The following is a 20,900-nucleotide window of genomic DNA, read 5'->3' as shown; positions in this document are numbered from 1 at the left end:
TGAAATTATCTGTTTAGGATAAATTCAAGAGTGTGAACTCTTACTACTTGCTTCTCAATTTATATATAGAAAATTTGAAAAGGGGGTGTCCCTTCTCAAGAGTTACTGTTACTTAACAAATAGTTATTGAGTGCCTAATGGCATACATAGTGCCTGACACAGGATGGGCATACATTAAATATTTAAGTGACAAAATTATTGAATGAATGAAAAGCAGACGTGGTCTCTGGCCTCATGGACACTATATTCTTCTCAATAAAAGAAATTACAAAATCTAAGTGAAAAGATAAAGACAAAAATACAAGTCCCCAATACTGTTATCAATGAAACAAAAAAAAAAGGTTTGAGAGAGCCATAGTGAAGGGACCTATAATCTCTAACTGGGTGATCAGAGAGTATAATATTAATATTTAAGCTAAGACAAAGGATAAGAATGAGCTGGACAGACAGAGCTAAGGGAGGAGCAGTTCAGCAGAACGTACCAGCATGTACACAGCCCTGAAATAAGAAACTGCTTAGTGTAGCCCTAGAAACAGACTGAGGACCAGTGCGGCTTAACGTTAGTGGGAAGGCAAATGACCTGCGATACATGAGGTCGGAGAGAGAAGCAGAGGACTATCGTATAGATGTAATCTCTTTAACAGATTTGAACATCATAAACAGCATCACTTAGGTGTACATTTTGTGGCTGCAGAGGTTTGGTTTTGTTTTGTTTGTTTGCCTATTTTCTTTAAGGCATACCAAAACGAAGTGCTCGTCTTTTTCTCCGTAGTTGCAAGGTTACTCAGCTGACCCAGGAGGAGAGCACATTGGGAGGGAGACGGTCAGAGTGCTCACCCCCTTTCCCTTCTCCATGCCTCCTCCTCCTCCATCCACCTGCCCATGAGGAAGCCCTTCGGTAATCTGTAACAATCCGTAGACCGAGACGGTGAGAGCAAGTCAGTTCTGAAAAATATGTCAAGGGATTTATAACTGATACATGCTTTTCGGACTGCAGTGATAGTCTAGCTACAAAACTTCACCTTTTATGGAGACAAATACCCTCAGAGGTGCAAAAACTGAGATAAAACATAAAGCATTTTACTTTTTCCCTTTTGGAAATCTTTATTTGGTCTCCCCTGTCCCCCAACTCCACCCTTTAAAAAAATGTCTTAGGTAACTCAAACAAATGAGGGAACAGATCTGTCATACTACTTTCTTTTAAATATGCCTCTATTACCTTCAGTAATGGCATTCTTGGATATGCATCACTGTTAATTTTTTGAACAGAAGCATTGCCATGTGTCTGAGGTAAGAATCTTACTATTTTATCTAGATTCTGAAAGACGGCAGAAAGTCAGAATTACAATAAAAAAAGTGGGCTGCATCTCCCTCCTTTGGGAGAAGATTTAAAAAATGTTGACAATCAATAAACAAGATGATCTCTCATAATTCCATCTAGTCCTAAGAGTCTGTGGTCTTTGTTTACAAACTTTTTATTAGTGACAAATCAGAAAATGGTAGTTGCAGCCAGTGACAACTGAAGCTGCCTTGTTATTAAATGGATCTGGCCCGCCCCCTTGTGGCCATAAGTGCAATGACCATAACTGTCTGAAGCCTGGCTGTGAAGGAGGAGGAGGGAAGAGTCAGGTTTGGGGCTGCCTTGCCAGTCTCCCAGTCACATCAAATTAGCATCAAACTCATTGCACAATAGACGGGTGGCTTATTTTCTTGAAGAAATGCGAGCGGCCTCATGTTAGCCTCTACTCGTTTGCAGAGCAAAAGCTCCTATTTCCAGAACTGGCACCAATGAGTCAGTTAAACCATCCAGTTGAGTTGTTCATAATCCTGGTTACAGAGATCACTTGAGGGGTTTGTAAAAAGTAAAAATGCCCCGACCCTCCTCTATGTCCTCCCCAGGAGTGATGCTGAAGCGAGGTCCTGGTACCAGTGGTTTTTTTAAAGCTCACCACTAAGGTAACGTGCAATCAGGATGGAAACACCACGTAGCTTAATCCCATTCAGTAGGATGGCTGGTGATTTTAACTGAATGTCATTATGAAGACCTAGACCCAAATGACAAACACCCTACATTACAGCAGTCCTATGCAGATTCTAACAGACCAGTATTATTGAAGTTTTAAAAAGAATGACTAGGAGATTAAAAGAAACCCAAGAGATCATTTTAAAAAGTTTTCCTGAGGCTTCCCTGGTGGCGCAGTGGTTGAGAATCTGCCCGCCAATGCAGGGGACACGGGTTCGAGCCCTGGTCTGGGAAGATCCCACATGCCGCGGAGCAACTGGGCCCGTGAGCCACAACTACTGAGCCTGCGCGTCTGGAGGCTGTGCTCCTCAACAAGAGAGGCTCTGACAGTGCGGGCCGCGCACAGTGATGAAGAGTGGCCCCCGCTCGCCGCAACTAGAGAAAGCCCTCGCACAGAAACGAAGACCCAACACAGCCAAAAATAAATAAATAAATATAAATAAATAAATATATTTATAAAAAAAGTCTTCCTTGGATAGGCCCCAATAAATCTGCTCTACAAAAATATCCCAAATGACAGTCTCCTGGTCTTCATTCCGCTTCAGGCCTAGATATATTGTATGGTAGACTTATTTTTATACTAATTGTGAATTTCTGTCATTCTTTGGCAAGTATAACACTTTACCTAGTGGTTCTTGAGATGCCATCTGCATACATAAGACCTTGTTTAAAATGGAGTTTTCTGTGTTTACCCCCAGAAAGTCACATGAGTAAGTGTGGAGTGGTGAGTAGAAATCTCCCTCATTTAACAAGCAATCCGGACAAATCTGATGCAAGTGGTTGCAGGCACCTCAGAGAAGCGCTGCTTAGTCAGACCGTGACATGCTAATTCACTGGAGGTGCGGGGTGTGTTTTAGATGAGGGATGTTCTAATATTTATTTTCCACTACAGTGCTTCTCAAAACGTGGTCCCTGGACCTGTAGCAGAGGCATCACCCGGGAACTTCTTAGAAATGCAAGTTCTAGTCCTGCTCTACACATATGGAATCAGAAAGTCTGAGGGTGGGGACCCAAAAGTATTTTAACCAGCCCTCCAGGTGATTCTGATGCACTCAACTTTGCGTCCAGTCTCCTCAAACCATCCCATCCTCCTTGATAGCTGTTCGATGCAGCTTCTTCTTGTTCTTAGAATTTTTCCCTCAACCTCCTAACATATGTCTTTAGGAAGGAACCATGTCTCATGTCTATAAATCAATATAAGGGAAAGTGCATGGGATTTAAAACTATAAAACCTAGATGGGAATTCCAGCTCTGTCAATTGCTTAGAATAAAACCATGCATAAATATTTCCACCCTCTGAGCATATTTCCTCATGAAGAATCAGGAAGAGAACATTTATTCAGGACACAGAGCCCAGACTTTTGCTTGAAGCTTTCTCTCATTTGAGCACCATGCACAGGTGCAGTTGGCATTACTTTCAACTAAGAGATGAGAAAATAGAGACACAGAAGACTCAGAAGAGTGGACTGAGCTGCCTACCCTGATCCACTGCACACAAACCCTTTGATAGTGTTGCCTTATCTGCAAATGTGGGTAAGGACTCCATGAGTGTGACGTAAGGATTAAATAAGGCAACAGAGTTTAAAAGAATTTGTAAAAGGTAAACATCATGTTTGTAGGTATTATCTTAGTGGTTTGGTGGGTTGAGTGGAATCAGCACACCCAGACCTGAAGCTGAGGGAGATCAACAGCTAATAAAAGACAAGTTTTGTTTTAAAGCAGAAACCATAAAACATCATAAACGGATGGTTTAAAAGATAAGAACAGTTAACTTTTACAGTATAAAAAGTGTAATTCTAAAAAAACAAAACCCAAAAACTTTAGTTCCACAAAACAAAAAAGAACAAGTAGAAGTATTATGTAGATAGAAAAAAGTATATATCTTTTCACGAAAAGAAAAGCAAACATTTATAAACTAGAGAGAACGGGCAGGTTCTTAAGTGTAGCTGAACCACTGCTTATGCACAAGTCAACAGACCTCAGATTAAAGCCTCTTCTCACTGCCTTAGGAAGCGGTTATTTACATAAGGAGTGAGGCTCCCTCAGCTATTTTTTTTTTTCTTTTCACCCTTTCAGAGATTCTAATCAATGGAAAGACCAAGAAATCAGAAAAAGAAAGTAAATTCTCTAGATTTTGGTGACAGGAATGGGAGCATTACTCTGGCCAATGCAATGAAGAAAAGCTACCCAGGAAGTTCTTGAAACAACAGTCATAAAATTAAATTTGAATCACCGGTAAAACTACACTACAGCAAACAAACAAAAAAAAGATTAAAATAATAAAGTGTTCATACTTGTTGAAAACAACACTGAGGAAGTGTTTTTGGTTTTGTTGCTATAGACGTTTGGCCAAAACAAAGTTCACCGGAATAGTAGTTACCCTGACTCTGTGGAATCAGTTTCCCTATGGAAACTAAAGTGGATATTTAATATGACTGATGGAAAGCAATTAAAAAACCCTGCTCTAACCAAAGTACTCCTGGCAGTTTTAAATACAGACAGATGGGTGGATGGATAGATGTATGGATAGAGAGACAGATGAAAGATAAGAATATTAATTTTAAAAGTGCCATCCATTACTCTAGAACCGCAAGTCTTCTCGAGGCCTGAAGTCTATGAAAAACGCTTCTCTGCAACAGAAAGCTAGGAAAGGGCTTCTAAGGATGCTCCGCGCAGGCGCGTGGACGCGCTGTCACCGCCCGAGTCCCCGCCGACCCAGCTGCTCTGCGCCGGGGACCAGGGCTCACCCAGCGTTAGAGGGAAGGACCTGGCTTTATCTCCAGGCCTCAGGTCCGCTGCTGCGCGTTCCGAGGCCCCTCCCGGAGCGCGGCGGGGAGACCGCGGAAGGCCCACTCCCCTCCTACCTGCAGCACGAAGGCGCTCGGCCAGACGGTGAAGCCGCACTCGGCGGCCGGGCCACGAGACAGCTTCACGGCGGCCACCTCCTCGTTGGGGTTGTCCAGGGCCAGGGGCAGCGTCCGCGAGGCTCCCAGGCGCACGTCCCCGAAGCAGAGGAAGGGCGACCTGCAGAAGTGGCTGAGGGACAGGACCGGCGGGGAGGCCGCCTCCTCCTCGGCCCGGGGGCCCCGCGGCCCCGCCCGCGGCCTCGGTTCCGGGGGGCTCCGCTCCCAGCTGTCGCGCCCCCGACGCCTGGTCGCCATGGCGGCCTCTGGGACCAACGGGCTGCTCCGAGCCGCCCCTGTAGGAACGCCCACCGTGTCCTCTCGGGAAGCTGCGGGGAACTGAAGCGAATTCGCCCCCTTTCTCTTTTCCGGGACCCGGGAAAGAAGCTGGGCACACAGACTCGCAAACTGGAAACAGGAGCAAACAGCGCAGGTTCTTTGCTCTGTTTAAACTTCCCGCCTCCACCAATGGGCGCGTCCGGCCCCACCCACCTCCGCGCGGGGCCAATCACCGGGCAGCAGCCCCGGCCAATGAGAAGACGGCGCCTTATTTAAACGTGTCGACGGCAGCGCGGCGCTCTACGCGCGGAGGCGACAGTGGCGTCGGGGTCTCGGCGTCCCCTGAGGCCCGGGGCTCAGATTGGGAATTCGCCTTTCGGTTTTGTGAACAGGTTGCTTGAAAGAAAGAGAGTCACAGCACTTCCACCGTAAATGCAGCAGTCATTGCGGTGCTGGGACAGTCATTTCCCTCCCCCAGTATACCCGCCCAGGGTCACAACCCTGAGCTCCCCTCAGAGGCTTCCTGGGCCCAAATGGGAGAAAATGAGGAAAATTAAATGTATAGTTAGTGTGAACGTGCTGATGTCAGTGCCTGACCCCAGCAGGGGCTCCGTGATACTGGGAACAAAACTAGGTAAACAAACAAAACCCGAGATTCCCAGAAATTCATAAGCGATTGTCTTGACGGGCATTGATTGCCCTTGACAAATAACTTCTCGGTTTTAATTTTAATTGTAGACATCTGATAATAATGGTTATCGCTTACATGTTACTCTTTGCCAGGGATTGTCTTAAGCCCTGGACATATTTATCTCAACCTTCACTTCAACCCTGTGAGGGAGGTGCCATTATTCGTGCTTCACAGATGAGCGAGGCTGGTGTCCAGCCAGCCAGGAAGTGGCAAAGCCAGGAGAGGGACACAGGCAGCTCGGCTGGTCTTGCTCTCACCCCTGCACCTACTGCCTCTTAAGACAGGAGGAGACTTTAAAAAATAACGTGTGGATGTGTGTACGCGTGCACGAAATATATCAAAAGAAAACTCCCTGGGTGGAAAACCAAAATGAGGAAGGTGGGATCTGAAATTATATTCACTGACACCCATTTTGACCTGATGTTGAACCCTGTTATCTTAACGATATTTAATCAAAAGTGTTCATGGAGGTTTCTTAAAATCCTAATTTAGGATTCCACTACTCCATAATTTTTTAGCAAAATGTTAATGTGAACGACAATAACCTTCATATACACTTAATTTATATTTATTATTTCATACTGTGAATGTTGTTCATCAAATTAACATTACAAATATAAGCCCTTAAGCTTAAGTCACTGACATGTTTGTTTCAACGCTTTTTAACATGATAGTAACACATCTTGTTTATCTATGCTCTCCCCTTGCAGTCTCTCTTCATAAAGCAATGCTGTTGACGCACAGTTTTAGAAAATCCAGGATAAACTGCATGGGATATTTTTCATTTGCCCTCCACTTCCACCCTCAACCCTTTTCCAGCCTGCTCTTTGCTGTGGGATGCTGGCCTGTGTTCTGTATTTGCTACATCCATAGGTTTTTTACTCTGTAGCTTCTGTTTTACTCAGAGAGGGAGGTAAGGGTACTTCCCCCATTCCCCCCCCCACCCCCTCTTGGGCTGGCTCCATCTCAACATTAAAATCACAAGTAGCTGGAGAGGTGCCCTCTCCTCATGGGTCTCTGGGGATCTGGGTGTGGGGATACCATGGTGTTACTAGTCCCAGGATATGGCACTATTGCTTGTTTCCCTGCATCCCCGTCACATCTTTGCAAATAGTCCCTTTATTAAACTTCGTTGAATTCCACTAAATTGGAGAGGGCCAACTATTTCCTTAGTGTCCCTGGCTGATGCAATAGTGGCCTTAGGAAATTGCCTCTTAAGATAGAATTCTGAATTGAGTTGCTCATATTTGAGGAGCACAGGGATAAACTCCTGCTAGCGAGAAACACATCATGATAATCCAAGGGATGTGGTAGCATCCTGAGTCCTCAAATTATCTATCTGTGGTGGCAGCATGAGATGAAGTGTATATGAAGGGCAATTTATTCAAAGATCAGGTGGCCGGGGCACACAGTGGCTATGCCAACACTTTATAAATGATTATAAAGCTTAGAGTGTCACCTGGTTTTACCTGACCACCCAGGAGAGCATACGTAGGGAAAAAGAAAATGAAACTCTGTGAACATCCAAGGGTACCACTAAGAACATATCTTGAGGGCTTCCCTGGTGGCGCAGTGGTTGAGAATCTGCCTGCTAATGCAGGGGACACGGGTTCGAGCCCTGGTCTGGGAAGATCCCACATGCCACGGAGCAGCTGGGCCCGTGAGCCACAACTACTGAGCCTGCGCGTCTGGAGCCTGTGCCCCGCAACGGGAGGGGCCGCGATAGTGAGAGGCCCGGGCACCGCGATGAAGAGTGGCCCCCGCTTGCCGCAACTAGATATAGCCCTTGCACGAACCGAAGACCCAACACAGCCAAAAATAAATAAATAAATAAATAAAGTAGCTATAAAATTAAAAAAAAAAAAACATATCTTGAGAACAAGAATGTGTGGACGGAAGGCCTGAAGAAGCCCCTCACTTCCTGTGGTCTCAGGGAACACATGGCCAAGGACTAATCCCGAGGCTGCTGGTAAATGTGGCAGCACTGATTAAATGCTCGACCCTACCAGCCCCCCTAGCTAAGGGGAGGGAGGGGGACCCTGGGAAGGAGTATAGTATTTGGGCAAAATTTTAAAGGCTGAGAGCTTGTAATTCTCCCTATTCCCACAAACCTCCCTCACCAGCAGAGGCAGCCCCTCCACGGTTCCGTTATATTGATGACATTTGCTAATTAAATCTGATGAGCAAGAAACAGCCGTCAGGAACTGGGAGGGTCTGAGAATTACCCCACTGAAGTTTTACTGGAACACAGAGACACCCATTCCTTTACATGTTATCTACAACCGCTTTCACACTACAAAGGCGGAGTCGAATAGTTCCAGGAGAAATCATATTGCCTGCAAAGCCTGTACTACTTAGTATCTGGCCCTTTACAAAGAAGTTTGCTGACCGGGGATCTAATCCAAGGAGCCAAACAACTGGATGTGACAAGCAACATTCCATTATCAAGTCAAAGTGGTGAACACCAGCCCAGGGCTGAGCAGGCCCCAAGTTCACAAGCTACACAGACGACTCGGGTCCTGTAATATCTCCTCCTCCTACACTGCCTCTCTCAGTCTATACCTCGGGGAAATTGGGGATTTCCTTGACCATTTCATAAAGGAAGAAAAAGTCTGGTTTATGGATGGATGTGTATGGTAGGCCAGATGTGAGCAGAGCTATGATCTAACCTCCCCTCAAGGTAGATGAGAACACTCAGCAGAATTTTGGATGGTGCATCTAATCCACTTCAAAAGGGAGAAGACACGTCTCTGCTCTCTGCTGACTCAAGGGCACAGTCAGCAGGTTGGGCAGCGGGTCCAGGGTGTGGAAAAAGCAAAATGAAAACTTGGTGACAAGTAAGTCTGGGGAGGAGAGGTATGTAAAAGGGCATCTGGGATAGGGACGGGGGACTTCCTTGGTGGTGCAATGGTTAGGAATCCGCCTGCCAATGCAGGGGACATGGGTTTGAGCCCTAGTCGGGGAAGATCCCACATGCTGCGGAGCAACTAAGCCCGTGCGCCACAACTGCTAAGCAACAAAGACCCAACGCAGCCAAAAATAATTAATTAAAAAGAAAAATAGGGACAGAAAGTTAAGAAATTTGTGTCCCTAGTAAATGCCATCAGAGAATATCCAAGGCAAAGGAAGAGCTCAAAAATCAGGCCAACAAGACAACCTGTCCTGCTTAGATGTCAGACCTCTTTCCTCAGAGACCCCATTCTTACTTGGTGAACCCATGTATACACTGGCCATGGCCGCAGATGTGGGGGCTACGAAAGTCCCTCTTTCCAAGGCTGATCGGATGTCCCACCGCTGAGAGCCTGACCTGCGAACAGAGGCCAAGCAGAACCCCCAGTGTGACTCCACTCCCCAGGGACCAACCAGTTACCTGTGGCATGTGGGTTACATTAAACCCTTTCCATCACAGAAGAGGTGGTATTTTCCTCTCTGGAGTAGATGCGTTTTCTGAGTATAGATTGCTGTACCTGCCCCCACTATCCATGCACGGACGTACAGAATGCTTTCTCTAGAACCAATGAATCTGCGGAGGTTTTCAAAGTGTGTCTAAAAATTCTTGGTCACTTCTCCCTTCAAGAGGGGAATCTTAATTTGTGTCCCTTGAGTGGTGTGGACTTAGGGACTCCCAGTGGCAGATGTGATGTGCTATCACTTCCTAGATTAGGTTATAAAAGACTGCAACTTAAATCCTGCCTGTGTTCTTTCATTTTTTCTTGGGGGCAGCCAGCTGTGCATCTGTCACCAGGCAGCCCTGTAGAGAGAGGCTGTGTGGGGAGGAACTATGGCCAGAAGTGGGCTTGGAGGTGAAGCCTGCTCCAGGATGGCCTCTAGAGACGGCGGCTCCCATGAAGTTTGACTTCAACCCCAGGATGGCCTCTAGAGACCTCAGCTCCCATGAAGTTTGACTTCAACCCCCGGTGAGACCCTGAGCCAGAGCCACCCAGCTCAGCCACTCGATTCCTGACCCACAGGACCTGTGAGGTAATGTCTGTTGTTTCAAGCCACTACATTTGGTCTAGTGTGTTACACAGCAATAGAGAATTAGGTGTCCCACACAACACCGCCTCTAGTGGGAAGGCTTGGAATTCACTAGTCTTCTACCAGCTGCCTGCGGAGGCTCAGTTATGGTGCCAGATGCAGATGACAGCTGGCCAGGTCGGGTGTGTCCTGTCACTCAGCTCATGCCTTAGACCAGCAGCGGTCCGTCCCGTGGCCAGAGTGTACAGTTCTGGGAATGAGGGGTAGTGGTGAGAGTGACCCCTCTCACTGTCACAGGGACCAGCCCATTCATGGGATTTTCTACACTTCAGGCTCCTTGGGGAAAAACAGCGCATGACTACTTCAAGCATAATAGTCCACTATTAATATTTAAACTTATATTAATTAGGCACTTAAAAACCATTAAATAATGATTTATACATTTTAACATATAAAATATTTCAAAGTGGTATCTAGTTTATGAAAAATAAAGAAAAATTTAATAACTGTGCCCCAAGACACTGGTTTTCTATGTGTTCATGATCTTTTTATTCAATTTTTCAGGAGGCAGGCAGAGCACTGCATTGTCATGATGTGAAAATGTGTTCAATAAAACCTAGATATGCTTTGTTAGGACCAAAGAACTTTATTTTAAATATCAAAACAACACATAGAACTAGTTCAATATACAATACACTTCCTAGTCTTCACAGAGAACTGAATTTTTCTATAAAGACATTGGTACTCAGGATACACGAGACAGTCAAAATATCTATAAAACTCACAAGATACTTTACACACAGTTGACAAAATAATGAATCTTGATATTTTAGATTTTTCTTTGCAATTGTTTTTAAAAGAGTTCTAATGATTAAAAAGAAAACTTAGGATTGGAGACTGAAAACTAAGTTCAAAGGCATTTCCACTTTAGTGTACATCATAAATCCCGTAATCAGAACACTTCCTACACAACACGGAGCAGCCAAATGCCCACCTCTGTGCTCATTTTTTGGCAGCTGCACTCATCAGTTGTAATACAGTTTTGTCCACAGGGATAAGAAAAGTCCGATTGTTACAAGGAATAAAAATTTTGTAATTACAAAGCAGGAATACCAAACAACAAGGCGAAATAACAATGAGAAGTGTGCATGCTCTTCGTTCAAGAAATGTTTTAAAATCGCCAGCAGTAATGCAAGCACCGAAACTACTTCTTTACCTAAGAATTTGGAAAAAAGCAGAACAAAAGACGTATATCCATCTTTGTATAACCTCTAGTCTCTGAATATAATTTTTATTTTCTCTCTTTATAAATGGCTACAGAGGCTAAATTTAAATTGGGGATTTTTCAACAGTCACAGACTCAAGATCAATGCACATCAAGTTGAAAGGTGAAGAGTAAACACAGTACAGACGCTCTCTCTACCAGACCTTTCCCTCATCCTCCACATGACCTAATGCTGTAACTTCTACCTTATTAAGGCCACTTCCAAAGAGGAAGCGCAGAAAACATGCCACTATTGCAGGAAAAAAGTACCTTGAAGTAGAAACAATTTTAGAGGAAATAAGGGAACGATCCCCCCTGTCAAAAACCACTATAGACTTTACTGAGAGGAATGTGCAAAAGAAAGGGGGGGACCTAAAAAGAATTGTCTGTGGTTCCTAGAAACTATCAAAAAATTATCCTCACATTATCCATTATTCAATCTAATAGTAACATTTACCATAACACTATTAAAAGTTTTAGAAATGCTACTTTGTTTCTTATTAAAAAATACATTTCGAGTCATTTTAAATTTGGCACTGAATCTTAGACTAATCCAACATGACTTTAAAAGTCCTAATTTTTCCTGAGTTCATCAACTCAATTTGTCTGTTGGTTGGGATGTTGCTGCTTTTTATGAGACCCATCTCAAGCCATCACCTCTGGCTCAGTTTCAGGCAAACTGAAAAAAGAAGCTGCTCAGTGTAGAGCTGGGTGGTTTGGTAACTGATTATTAACAAGAAAAGGTGGGGGATGGGAGGAGGAGAGGCAGACACACGGCTCTTTTTACTTTACTTGTCAGATTCCTCTAATGAGCATCTAGAGACAGGCCCAGGAGTGGCTTCACAGTAACTAGAAAGGCCACAGTAGTAGAGATTAAAAAAAAAAAAAAAAAAAAAAAAAAAAAATCACACTAGTACTTGGTGCCAATTTTCCTACAAAAACATAAAGCAACCTAAAAAAAACTGTTGCCTGACCAGCAGGCAACACATACATAAGACCCACAACAACAACAAAACAACCACAATCATTTATTAACCAAAACAGTCCAGCCAGCAGAGTCAACTCCAAGCAAGTATAGCGCACTGAAAAGGCACAATGCATTCAATCCAGAGAAGACTGGGCATATATAAAAGGACACTGTCAAAGAGCTAGCTGATGCTTCACGTCTGACTTTCCACCAATGATACCGCAGAGTGATCTGCTAGGAGGAGAACGCAAACTTACACACACACACCAGTGAATGGTGTTGTTAATTCCTTTGCAATTACAGAGTGAAAAGCAATGAATGATATTTAAATACTTGTTAGCCCTTAACTAATAGCTGAGAGTCACTCCTCAAAGATGTTTTGACAATTTTAAGGTTGACAGAAAATTATTAATGTACCTACTTCATGATCTACCGTCACTTTAAATTAAGTCACTTAATAAAGCACCAGTTTAAAACTCTATTTTTGCTACTCCTCTTCAACAGATGACTAAGTTACTTACTTAAAAGTATGCAAAGATCACTGCCTTCACAGTTGTTGGTGAAATCTTGCTGGCATGAAGAACAAACCCTAATCTTAAACAGCATTTTAGGCTGCAAAAAATAGGTGGGGTTTCTTACAAAAAAAATCTTCAGCTTGTCTTAAAAAAAATTCTAAGGCAAAATTAATTAATAGTGTAGTGTAAAAAGTAAGCTTACTTTTAGCATTTAATAGTGTCCACTTAAAAGATAACATTCAATTAATTAAACTGAGGAAAACTGAGTATTTTTATTTGTAACTGGTTTGTCAGTATGACTATTCCCAGAGTATTTTCTTCTGTTCTTATTTTTATACATATAAACACAAACACTTAACCTTAGTATTCAAACGATTTTTTAAAAAAATCCATAATCCTAGGACTTCAACTGTGCTTCTTTGGACAAATATTTATTCAAACAACAAAGAATTTAAATTCTTTTAAACTATTTTAATACCTACTAAAAATCTTTGGTGCATTTAAGTAAAAATGGATTAGGTTAACAAATTTCTACATTTGATAAATTATTCAATTTACATAATAAGTGCTAACTGCTATCAACTACAAAATTAATTTAAAACAATAAATTATACTCAAAATAAAAAATTCTGCAGGAGGCTAAACTTAGTTGCAAGATTCAAAAGTTTAAGTATATAATTTACAGAATTAATGGGTTTTAGAGCTAATGGAGCATCTGTTCAAAATGCTCCAAATCACAACGTGACAAAAGGTTAACTGAAAAGAGTAGGTCTCATTTCGTATTTTTTGTGCCAACTTCAAAAACTTATATACATTCAGTTTGCTCAAATCCATGAGGTTTTCACAATTGTAAAATTTCTTATATTCTAATTTGGAAATTAGAGGCAGCAGATTTGTTTGTCTGTTCACCCGCTGAGGTTATTTCTTCATAAGAATTATACTACCTACCTCCCAGACTGTTTTCAAGATTACATGAGAAAACGCAGTGCCTGGCACCTTGTAAGCATTCATTAATGCTCCATTTCTTTCCCTATTAGTAGCTCTGCCACTTATTAATGATGTAGGCTTAACCTCAGATTCTTCATCTCTAACATGGGAATACAGTATGTCGTTTCTATTTCAGAGCTGGTTATGAGGTTTAAATGAGATAACTGTGAAAGCATTGTATAAAACAGTAAATTACTATTCAAGTTTGTTATCTACAATAATAACTAAATATAATTATGTTTCACTTTATATAAGAGATGTATTCCAGAAAAGTTCTATACTGTAAACCAATTCCTACAATCAAATCATATATTTAAAGCATTAGGAGATTATTATTAAAAGAACCCTAAAGTCAATACCTTCAAAAAGCAAGGTATTCTTTTGAATGTGAAAATGCAACACCGCAACACCCTCTTTTTCTGCTACCAAACATATAATATACCACACACATACACATATATACCATTTGCCTTTCTATAAGTCCAAACTTTTCTACATTGGTTTATATGCAAGGCAGGGTACATTTTTAGATATGATATCTTTTCATCATACTAAGTTTTTCAGTTAAGTCTTATACGTCTTTATGATAAAAATCATAAAGATGTATTTTTTAAAGTCATTTTGAAAGACAGAATAATAGTACCTCATATAGTCAAGTTCTATCATGTAAGTACTCCAGACATAACATTTCCACACAAAAGTAAGAATGTTTTATAAAGAATTAATACATAACTATTATCTATCGGTCCTAGGATAATTATAACCAAACTTTGATAAATGAGGCAAAACTCAGGTTGGTTTTATTACTTATATGAGCTGCTTTGGTTAACTGCCCTAATTCTCAACTTATTTTTTCTTTTGTTTTATTTCCATTAGTGTGGTGAGTATTCCTGTAAAGTACCTTCATTTCTTAAGTGCTTCAGCAAACAAATTTCCACATTAAGTGGTTAAATTTTATTCACTAAAACTTCATTATTTTATTTGTGATTTTTTTCACAAGGGCTGGGCCAGACTTTACACAAAAAAAGTGCTTAAAGCAATTAGGAGTGTAAACAAAACTGAAATAGAAAACTCTTAAAATTGCTATTTTCCAGTAGTTTACATACAAATGACATGCTAATCTAATAATAAATCAACCCTGCCTATTCTCTAACCCTTTAAGCAGCTCTACTAGGAAACATCCTAGTTTAAGTTTAAACTGACTTGAAAATATGGAAAGTGCACATCTTTAAAGGTATTTTACAATTCTGACTTTTTCCTCATTTAATTTTAATCAGTGAGGTTTTGCTCGAACTGCTATTTCCTTTTATCAAGTCCTCAACTTTTGTCTCATACAAAATTAAAAATCAAGGATAATTACAGACATTAGGCTATGTGTAAAGCAAAAATAAAGATCTAGATTACATGTAAATCTGTATACAAATAATGGTTCCCTTTAATTAAAAAACATTAAGTTCAATTAGACACAAATTTTATGTTTGTTTGGCACCTTTTCTAACAATCATATATGAAACCTGTAGGTTCTATTTCCCAGAGTTTCAGTTAGCAAAGGTAAATGAGACCAAAAGTAGCTTGTTAATTAAATTTTCATTAATTACTTATAACTGCCCTTCCCATAGTAAGACGAAGATATATGTTGTGATATATTATTGTTTCTGCAATAAATGGCAAAATACAAAAGGTGAACTTACCTTAAAAAATATCTAGTTAAAACTGTCATATTTTGCTTTTAACACATTTTTAACTTGTGTAATTTAATGCCTAGACCTGTATTTGCATTTCTTATTCATAATAATTGAAGCACAGGCAAAAACCAATCATTTGGGTAATTATTTCAATTCTACATTTCCTTTAATGAGTTAATCCTGCATTAGTTAGCTTTCTGGCTTTGAGTTTGTCAAAAGACCAAAGGATAGTGATAAACTGAAATTATGGCCAGATGAAAAAAGAACACAGAACTATCCAAGACTTTCTTATAAATTCAAATTCCTGATTTCAGTTTTTAAAAATCTGGAAGAAATAATAATGAAACCTTAGTTAGGATAAGGAACAGTTGCAATTATCAGTACTATATACTCTTGTATTCTTTCTTAAAAGCTACATCATACTTAACACTTGTTTGGAAGATGGGGAAGGGAGAAACGAGGAATGAGACTAAAGAAGAATAAAAATTTCCACTGATGACTAAAAACAAATACCCTCATAATGTTAACAGCTAATAGTTTTGAAAAGTTAGAGAAACCATTAAAAACTAGCACTAGTCTTTAAAAAAATCACAAAAATGTCCATTTCAAATATTATACCTCAAAATATGTCCAAATATTCATATGTTCAGTAAACAGAGATACATATTTTTCTTGATTTGAAACGGTTCTGAGGACTTGAGAAACCAGAGAAAATGAAAAAATAGCAGCCCCACTAAGTTAAAAGCTGTCAGCTCTAGGCTACCATTAACGCGTAACCACGGAAAAAGTCTGTGGAATGTTTAGGTTTACTCATGAATGATGCTCACTATTAGAAATACTTTGTACAGCAGTGGCATTATCGAGGCCCAATAACGTTCCAAGGTAAGACTGTTCTCTAGGATCTAGCATTTGTTCAGGTCGGACTGGATGAACTATATTTGCAGGCTGAGGAGTAAGAGTGTATTTCTCCAGAAAAGCTAAGTCGGCTGCTCGTGGGTAATCAGTGGATGGCGGCTGTGGCGACAGGATCTCGTGAGAAGGTGGAGGGAGAGTGGTGGTGTGATGCACCAGGTCGCTCTGAGCGTCAGGCATCTGGACTGGAAGCAGCGTTACGGGGACACACACTTCAGCAGACACACTCTGCAACATAGTCTTGGTGTCCGACGGGTAAACTTTGGGCTGGTCCATATACTGTTTTGTTTCTGTTTGAAAGATTTTATCATCGGATGAGTACTCTACTGGCAAGGATACAAGCTTCTCCTCAGAAGCACTGAGAGGATCGTCAGGTGACTTGATGCCATGAACGTGGTCAATGTGGTATTTCAGCTTGTCTTTCCGCTTAAATGTTGCATTACAGTGCTGACAGTTGAAAGGCCGGGCATCAGAATGAATGACCAAGTGTTTTGTTAAAGTTTTCTTAATTCTAAAAGATTGATTGCAAATTTGACACTTGTATGGTTTTTCACCTGTATGAACACAAATGAAATTAACTGTAAAACGCAGTCACTTGGTAAGACAATGATTTTAATTAAGTAGCAAATTTTCCATGGGAATACTTACAAGAACTTAATAAAAGCAGTAATATATGCTATCACAAAGTGGAGACGGTATAGTAACTGGTAAAGAGAATGAGCTCAAACATCCAAAAGATCTTAGTTTGAATTCTAGCTACACCATTTACCAGGCAAACCTGGAGCAAGCTCCCCAACTTCTAAGCATAGTCTCCTCACCTGTTATATGGAATAATATCAGTACCTACCTCACAGACTTGGTGAAAGGACTGAATGAGAAAATGAAATAATAGTGCTTAGCATTACACTGGCACGTGGTAAGTACTTGATAAACCTAGGCTGTTGTCATTATTGCTTGCTTGCTATTATTCCCACTATAGCCCCTAAAAGAGTTGTACACTAGAGCATTTGATTTCCTCCCACCCAAGAAGGATAAAACAGCTACTCGATTAACCTGGTTCTTTGGATCAGAATGAGAAGTAGTAACACCAATGTCTAGCCTGACATTAGAATAAGGAGAGTTGATGAGGATCAAGAATAAGGAAGCTTGGCCAGTTTTCAATTCTTCTGGAGTCAGGTTCTCACACGGCAGTTTTTGGTTTTTGTTTTTTTCACATGAAACATAAACTCCTACAGTAGCCAGGGTGGTTGGCTAATCCCCGAAAGGTATGATTTTGTTACCTTACATGGTGAAAGGGTCTCTGCAGATATGATTAAGGTTAAAGATCCTGAAGTGGGGAGATTAACCAGGTAGGCCCAATCTAATCACGTGGGTCTTTAAAAGCAGTGATAACTAAAGATGAAAAGGTCAGAGAGCTGTGACAAGAGAACTCAATCCCGAACTGCTGGTTCTGAAAATGGAAGAAGGAGGCTAGGACCCACGGAATGTGGCAGCCTCTAGAAGCTGAGAAAGCTCTCAGCTTACAACCAGTTAAAAAACTAGAGGGCTTCCCTGGTGGCGCAGGGCTTCCCTGGTGGCGCAGTGGTTGAGAATCTGCCTGCCAATGCAGGGGACACGGGTTCGAGCCCTGGTCTGGGAGGATCCCACATGCCGCTGAGCAGCTGGGCCCGTGGGCCACAATTACTGAGCCTGCGCGTCTGGAGCCTGTGCTCCGCAACAAGAGAGGCCGCGATAATGAGAGGCCTGCGCACCGTGATGAAGAGTGGACCCCACTTGCCGCAACTAGAGAAAGCCTTCGCACAGAAACGAAGACCCAACACAGCCATAAGTAAATAAATAAATAAATAAATAAATAAATTGTATAACTTAAAAAAAAAAAAAAAAAAAAAAAAACTAGAACCTGGACCCTGGTCCTGCAACTCAAGGAATCGATTCTACCAATAACCCAAATGCACAGGAAACAGATTCTCCTCTAGAGCCTCCAGAAAGAAATGGAGCCCTACCAACACCGAGGTTTTAGCTTGGGTTACACTTCTCACCTACAGATTTGTTACATCATAAACTTGTATTGTAAGCCATCTGCAAGAGAGAGGTACATAAGACAAAGTGAGCAGTCTAACATACATATAATTGGAGTCCCGAAAGAAAATAGAGTATAGGTCAAAAACAGTATTTGAAAGAAAAATTGACTGAGAATCTTCCTAAATAAAAGACAAGTCATAGATGCAATAAGTTCTACCCATCTTACAAAATACAAAAAGAAAGAAAAAAAAAAAAAAAACAAGCCCAAAACACATCTGGGCACACTATAATAAAACTACTGAAAATCAAAGACAGAAAAATCTTAAAAAGCAGTGAATTAAAGAGAAATTTCTTTTAAATGAGCAACAGTAAGACTGCCAGTATATTTTTCAACAAACACTAGAGAAGGTCAAAGAGGAAAAAAATGACACATTTAAAATATTGAAAGAAAAATAACTGCTAACGTAAATTCTACAGTCAGCCAAAGAGTCTCCATAAAGTAAAATAACATTTTCAGACAATCAAAACCTAAGAGAATTTGGTGCCAGCAGATACGCACAAAAGGGAATCCTTCATGAAGAAGGAAAATGATTTCAGGTAGAAGAATGGTCATGAAGGAAGGAGTGAAGAGTAAAGGGTAAATATGGTTAAAAATAAATGAGTTATTGAAAGCAAACAAACAAAATAATAATGTTTTACATGGTTTAAAGTATATGTAAAATTAAAATACATATAACACATAAGGGCTGAGAGAGATGGTGTCGTAAGGTCTCTGAATTGTCTAGAAAGGTATCAAGAACTAATTTAAGATAGACTCTAATAATTTAAGAACACATGTTGTGATCTTCAAGGTGACTACTAAAAGAATACTGAAAGAACATACAATTAACAAGTAAACTGAGGGAAAATGGGTAATAAAAATACTTCATAATTACAAGGAAGTGAAGATTAAAAAAAAGAAAGCATCAAGAAACAGATGGGACAAATAGCATGATGACAGATTTGAACCCAAATAAATGAGAAATCACGTGACATTTAAATGAACTAAACATCCTGATTAAAAGAGATTATCATAATAAAATAATACTCCAAAGACACACATCTTAAATACAGGCCCATATAAGGACTGAAAGTAAAAAGAAAAAAATACCACATAAATATTATCCAAAAGAGAGCTGGTCCTTTATCCCAGTATAAAAAGGGACATTTTACAATGATATAAAGGACCATCAACAGTAAGATATAACCATCTGCACATAGCTAATAACACAGCCTCAAAATATATAAGGCAAAAAACTGAAGAATTCAAAATGAAAAATAGATAATTTATAATCAACAGTTAGGTTAGAGATTTTAACATATAGCTCTCAGTAACTTATAGAATAAGTAGACAAAAATATCATATTAGAATGCAGAATATTTGCATAAAATACATTCTCTGACAAAAGTGGAATTAAGCTAGACATCAGTAACATAAAAATACTTAGAAATCCCCAAATATTTAGGAATTGGGCAATATAGTACAATTTAAAATAAAGCACAAATGAGAGAATAAATCAGAAGACATTAGAAACTATTTTTAACTGAATTCTAATGAAAACATAAAATATAAAATGAGGTGTGAACTGTAACTAAAGCAGTGTTTAAAGTGTTTAGAACTTTAAAATATGTATAATAAAAAATAAGAAATGCCAAATTTAATTAAGTTAGGCATCTATATAAAGAAGATAGGGAAAGACAGAAATTAAACCCAAATAAAATGGAAAGAATAAAAAAGAGAAAAGCAGAAAAGAAATATACAACAAATATAAAAGAGAAAAAAAAATCAACAAAATCTAGTAGTTCTTTGAAAGATTAATAAAATCAATAAATTTCTAGAAAGAAAAAACAAATTACCAATAGGAATAAAATAAGGTTATCACTTAAGATCCTATAATCATTAAAAAGATAAATAATACAATACTCTGAATTTTGCCAATAGATTTTATATTTTAGATTAAATAAAATTCCTTAAAAATGAAACAAGAATTGAAAATCTGACAGCTCTGAAACTATTAAGGAATCTGTAATTGAAACCTTTCTCCAAAGAAAACAAGTTCAGTGGAATTTATCAGTGAATTCTTCCAAATAGTAATGAGGAAATAATGCCAATATTATATAAACTCCTCCAGTTAACTGAAAAAGATGTATTATTTCCCAAATTATTTTTTGATGCCAGCATAGTCATAATAAAACCTGTTAGGGACATAACAAGGAAAAAAAGACAATATATCTCATGAACATAGACCAAAACAAAAAAAAAAAACCCCAAACAAAAACAAAACAAAAAAATCAATGTATTTTAATCACAATAATAAAGAACAAATATATAATCACCTCAATAAAAGCAGGGAAAAATCTGATAAAATTCAACACCTATTCATGACAAATACTCTAAATAAACTAGGAACAGATGATAATTTCTTTATCTGAAAAACAGTATCTACAAAAATCTATAAAAAACATACTTAGTAATGAAATATTGAAAGCTTTTCCCTGGAGACAAGGATTTCCACTATCAATATACCACTGATGATATGAACCAAAGCAATAAGGCAGAGAGAGAGAGAGAGAGACATGCAAGGACTTAAAAAGGGAGAAACAAACTGTGATTATTCGCAGATGGCCAGTTTGT

The 20,900-nt window shown here is 39.8% G+C and overlaps 2 protein-coding genes across 7 annotated transcripts in view; both read right to left on the bottom strand.

Moving 5' to 3' along the window:
• The window catches only part of ASPM (assembly factor for spindle microtubules), a 62,670-nt gene extending 57,273 nt beyond the window's left edge, over positions 1-5,397 (bottom strand). For 4 of the 5 annotated variants that reach the window (XM_082425238.1, XM_082425241.1, XM_082425243.1 and 1 more), the window contains exon 1: positions 4,888-5,396. In XM_082425238.1, the coding sequence (XP_082281364.1) occupies positions 4,888-5,184 (297 nt within the window). In that variant the 5' untranslated portion in view covers positions 5,185-5,396. Of the gene's footprint in view, positions 1-4,887 lie in introns of all 5 variants that reach the window. The other variant, XM_082425240.1, reaches the window with a different exon arrangement.
• Positions 5,398-12,018: 6,621 nt separating this feature from the next.
• The window catches only part of ZBTB41 (zinc finger and BTB domain containing 41), a 44,236-nt gene continuing 35,354 nt past the window's right edge, over positions 12,019-20,900 (bottom strand). For both annotated transcript variants that reach the window (XM_082425514.1, XM_082425513.1), the window contains exon 11: positions 12,019-16,758. In XM_082425514.1, the coding sequence (XP_082281640.1) occupies positions 16,103-16,758 (656 nt within the window). In that variant the 3' untranslated portion in view covers positions 12,019-16,102. The remainder of the gene's footprint in view (positions 16,759-20,900) is intronic.

The sequence above is a fragment of the Balaenoptera physalus genome, assembly GCF_965194825.1.
Source record: "Balaenoptera physalus genome assembly, chromosome: 1".
Lineage (NCBI taxonomy): Eukaryota > Metazoa > Chordata > Mammalia > Artiodactyla > Balaenopteridae > Balaenoptera > Balaenoptera physalus.
Note: the sequence above shows the minus strand (reverse complement) of the source record. Positions and strands in the feature narration are given on the sequence as shown.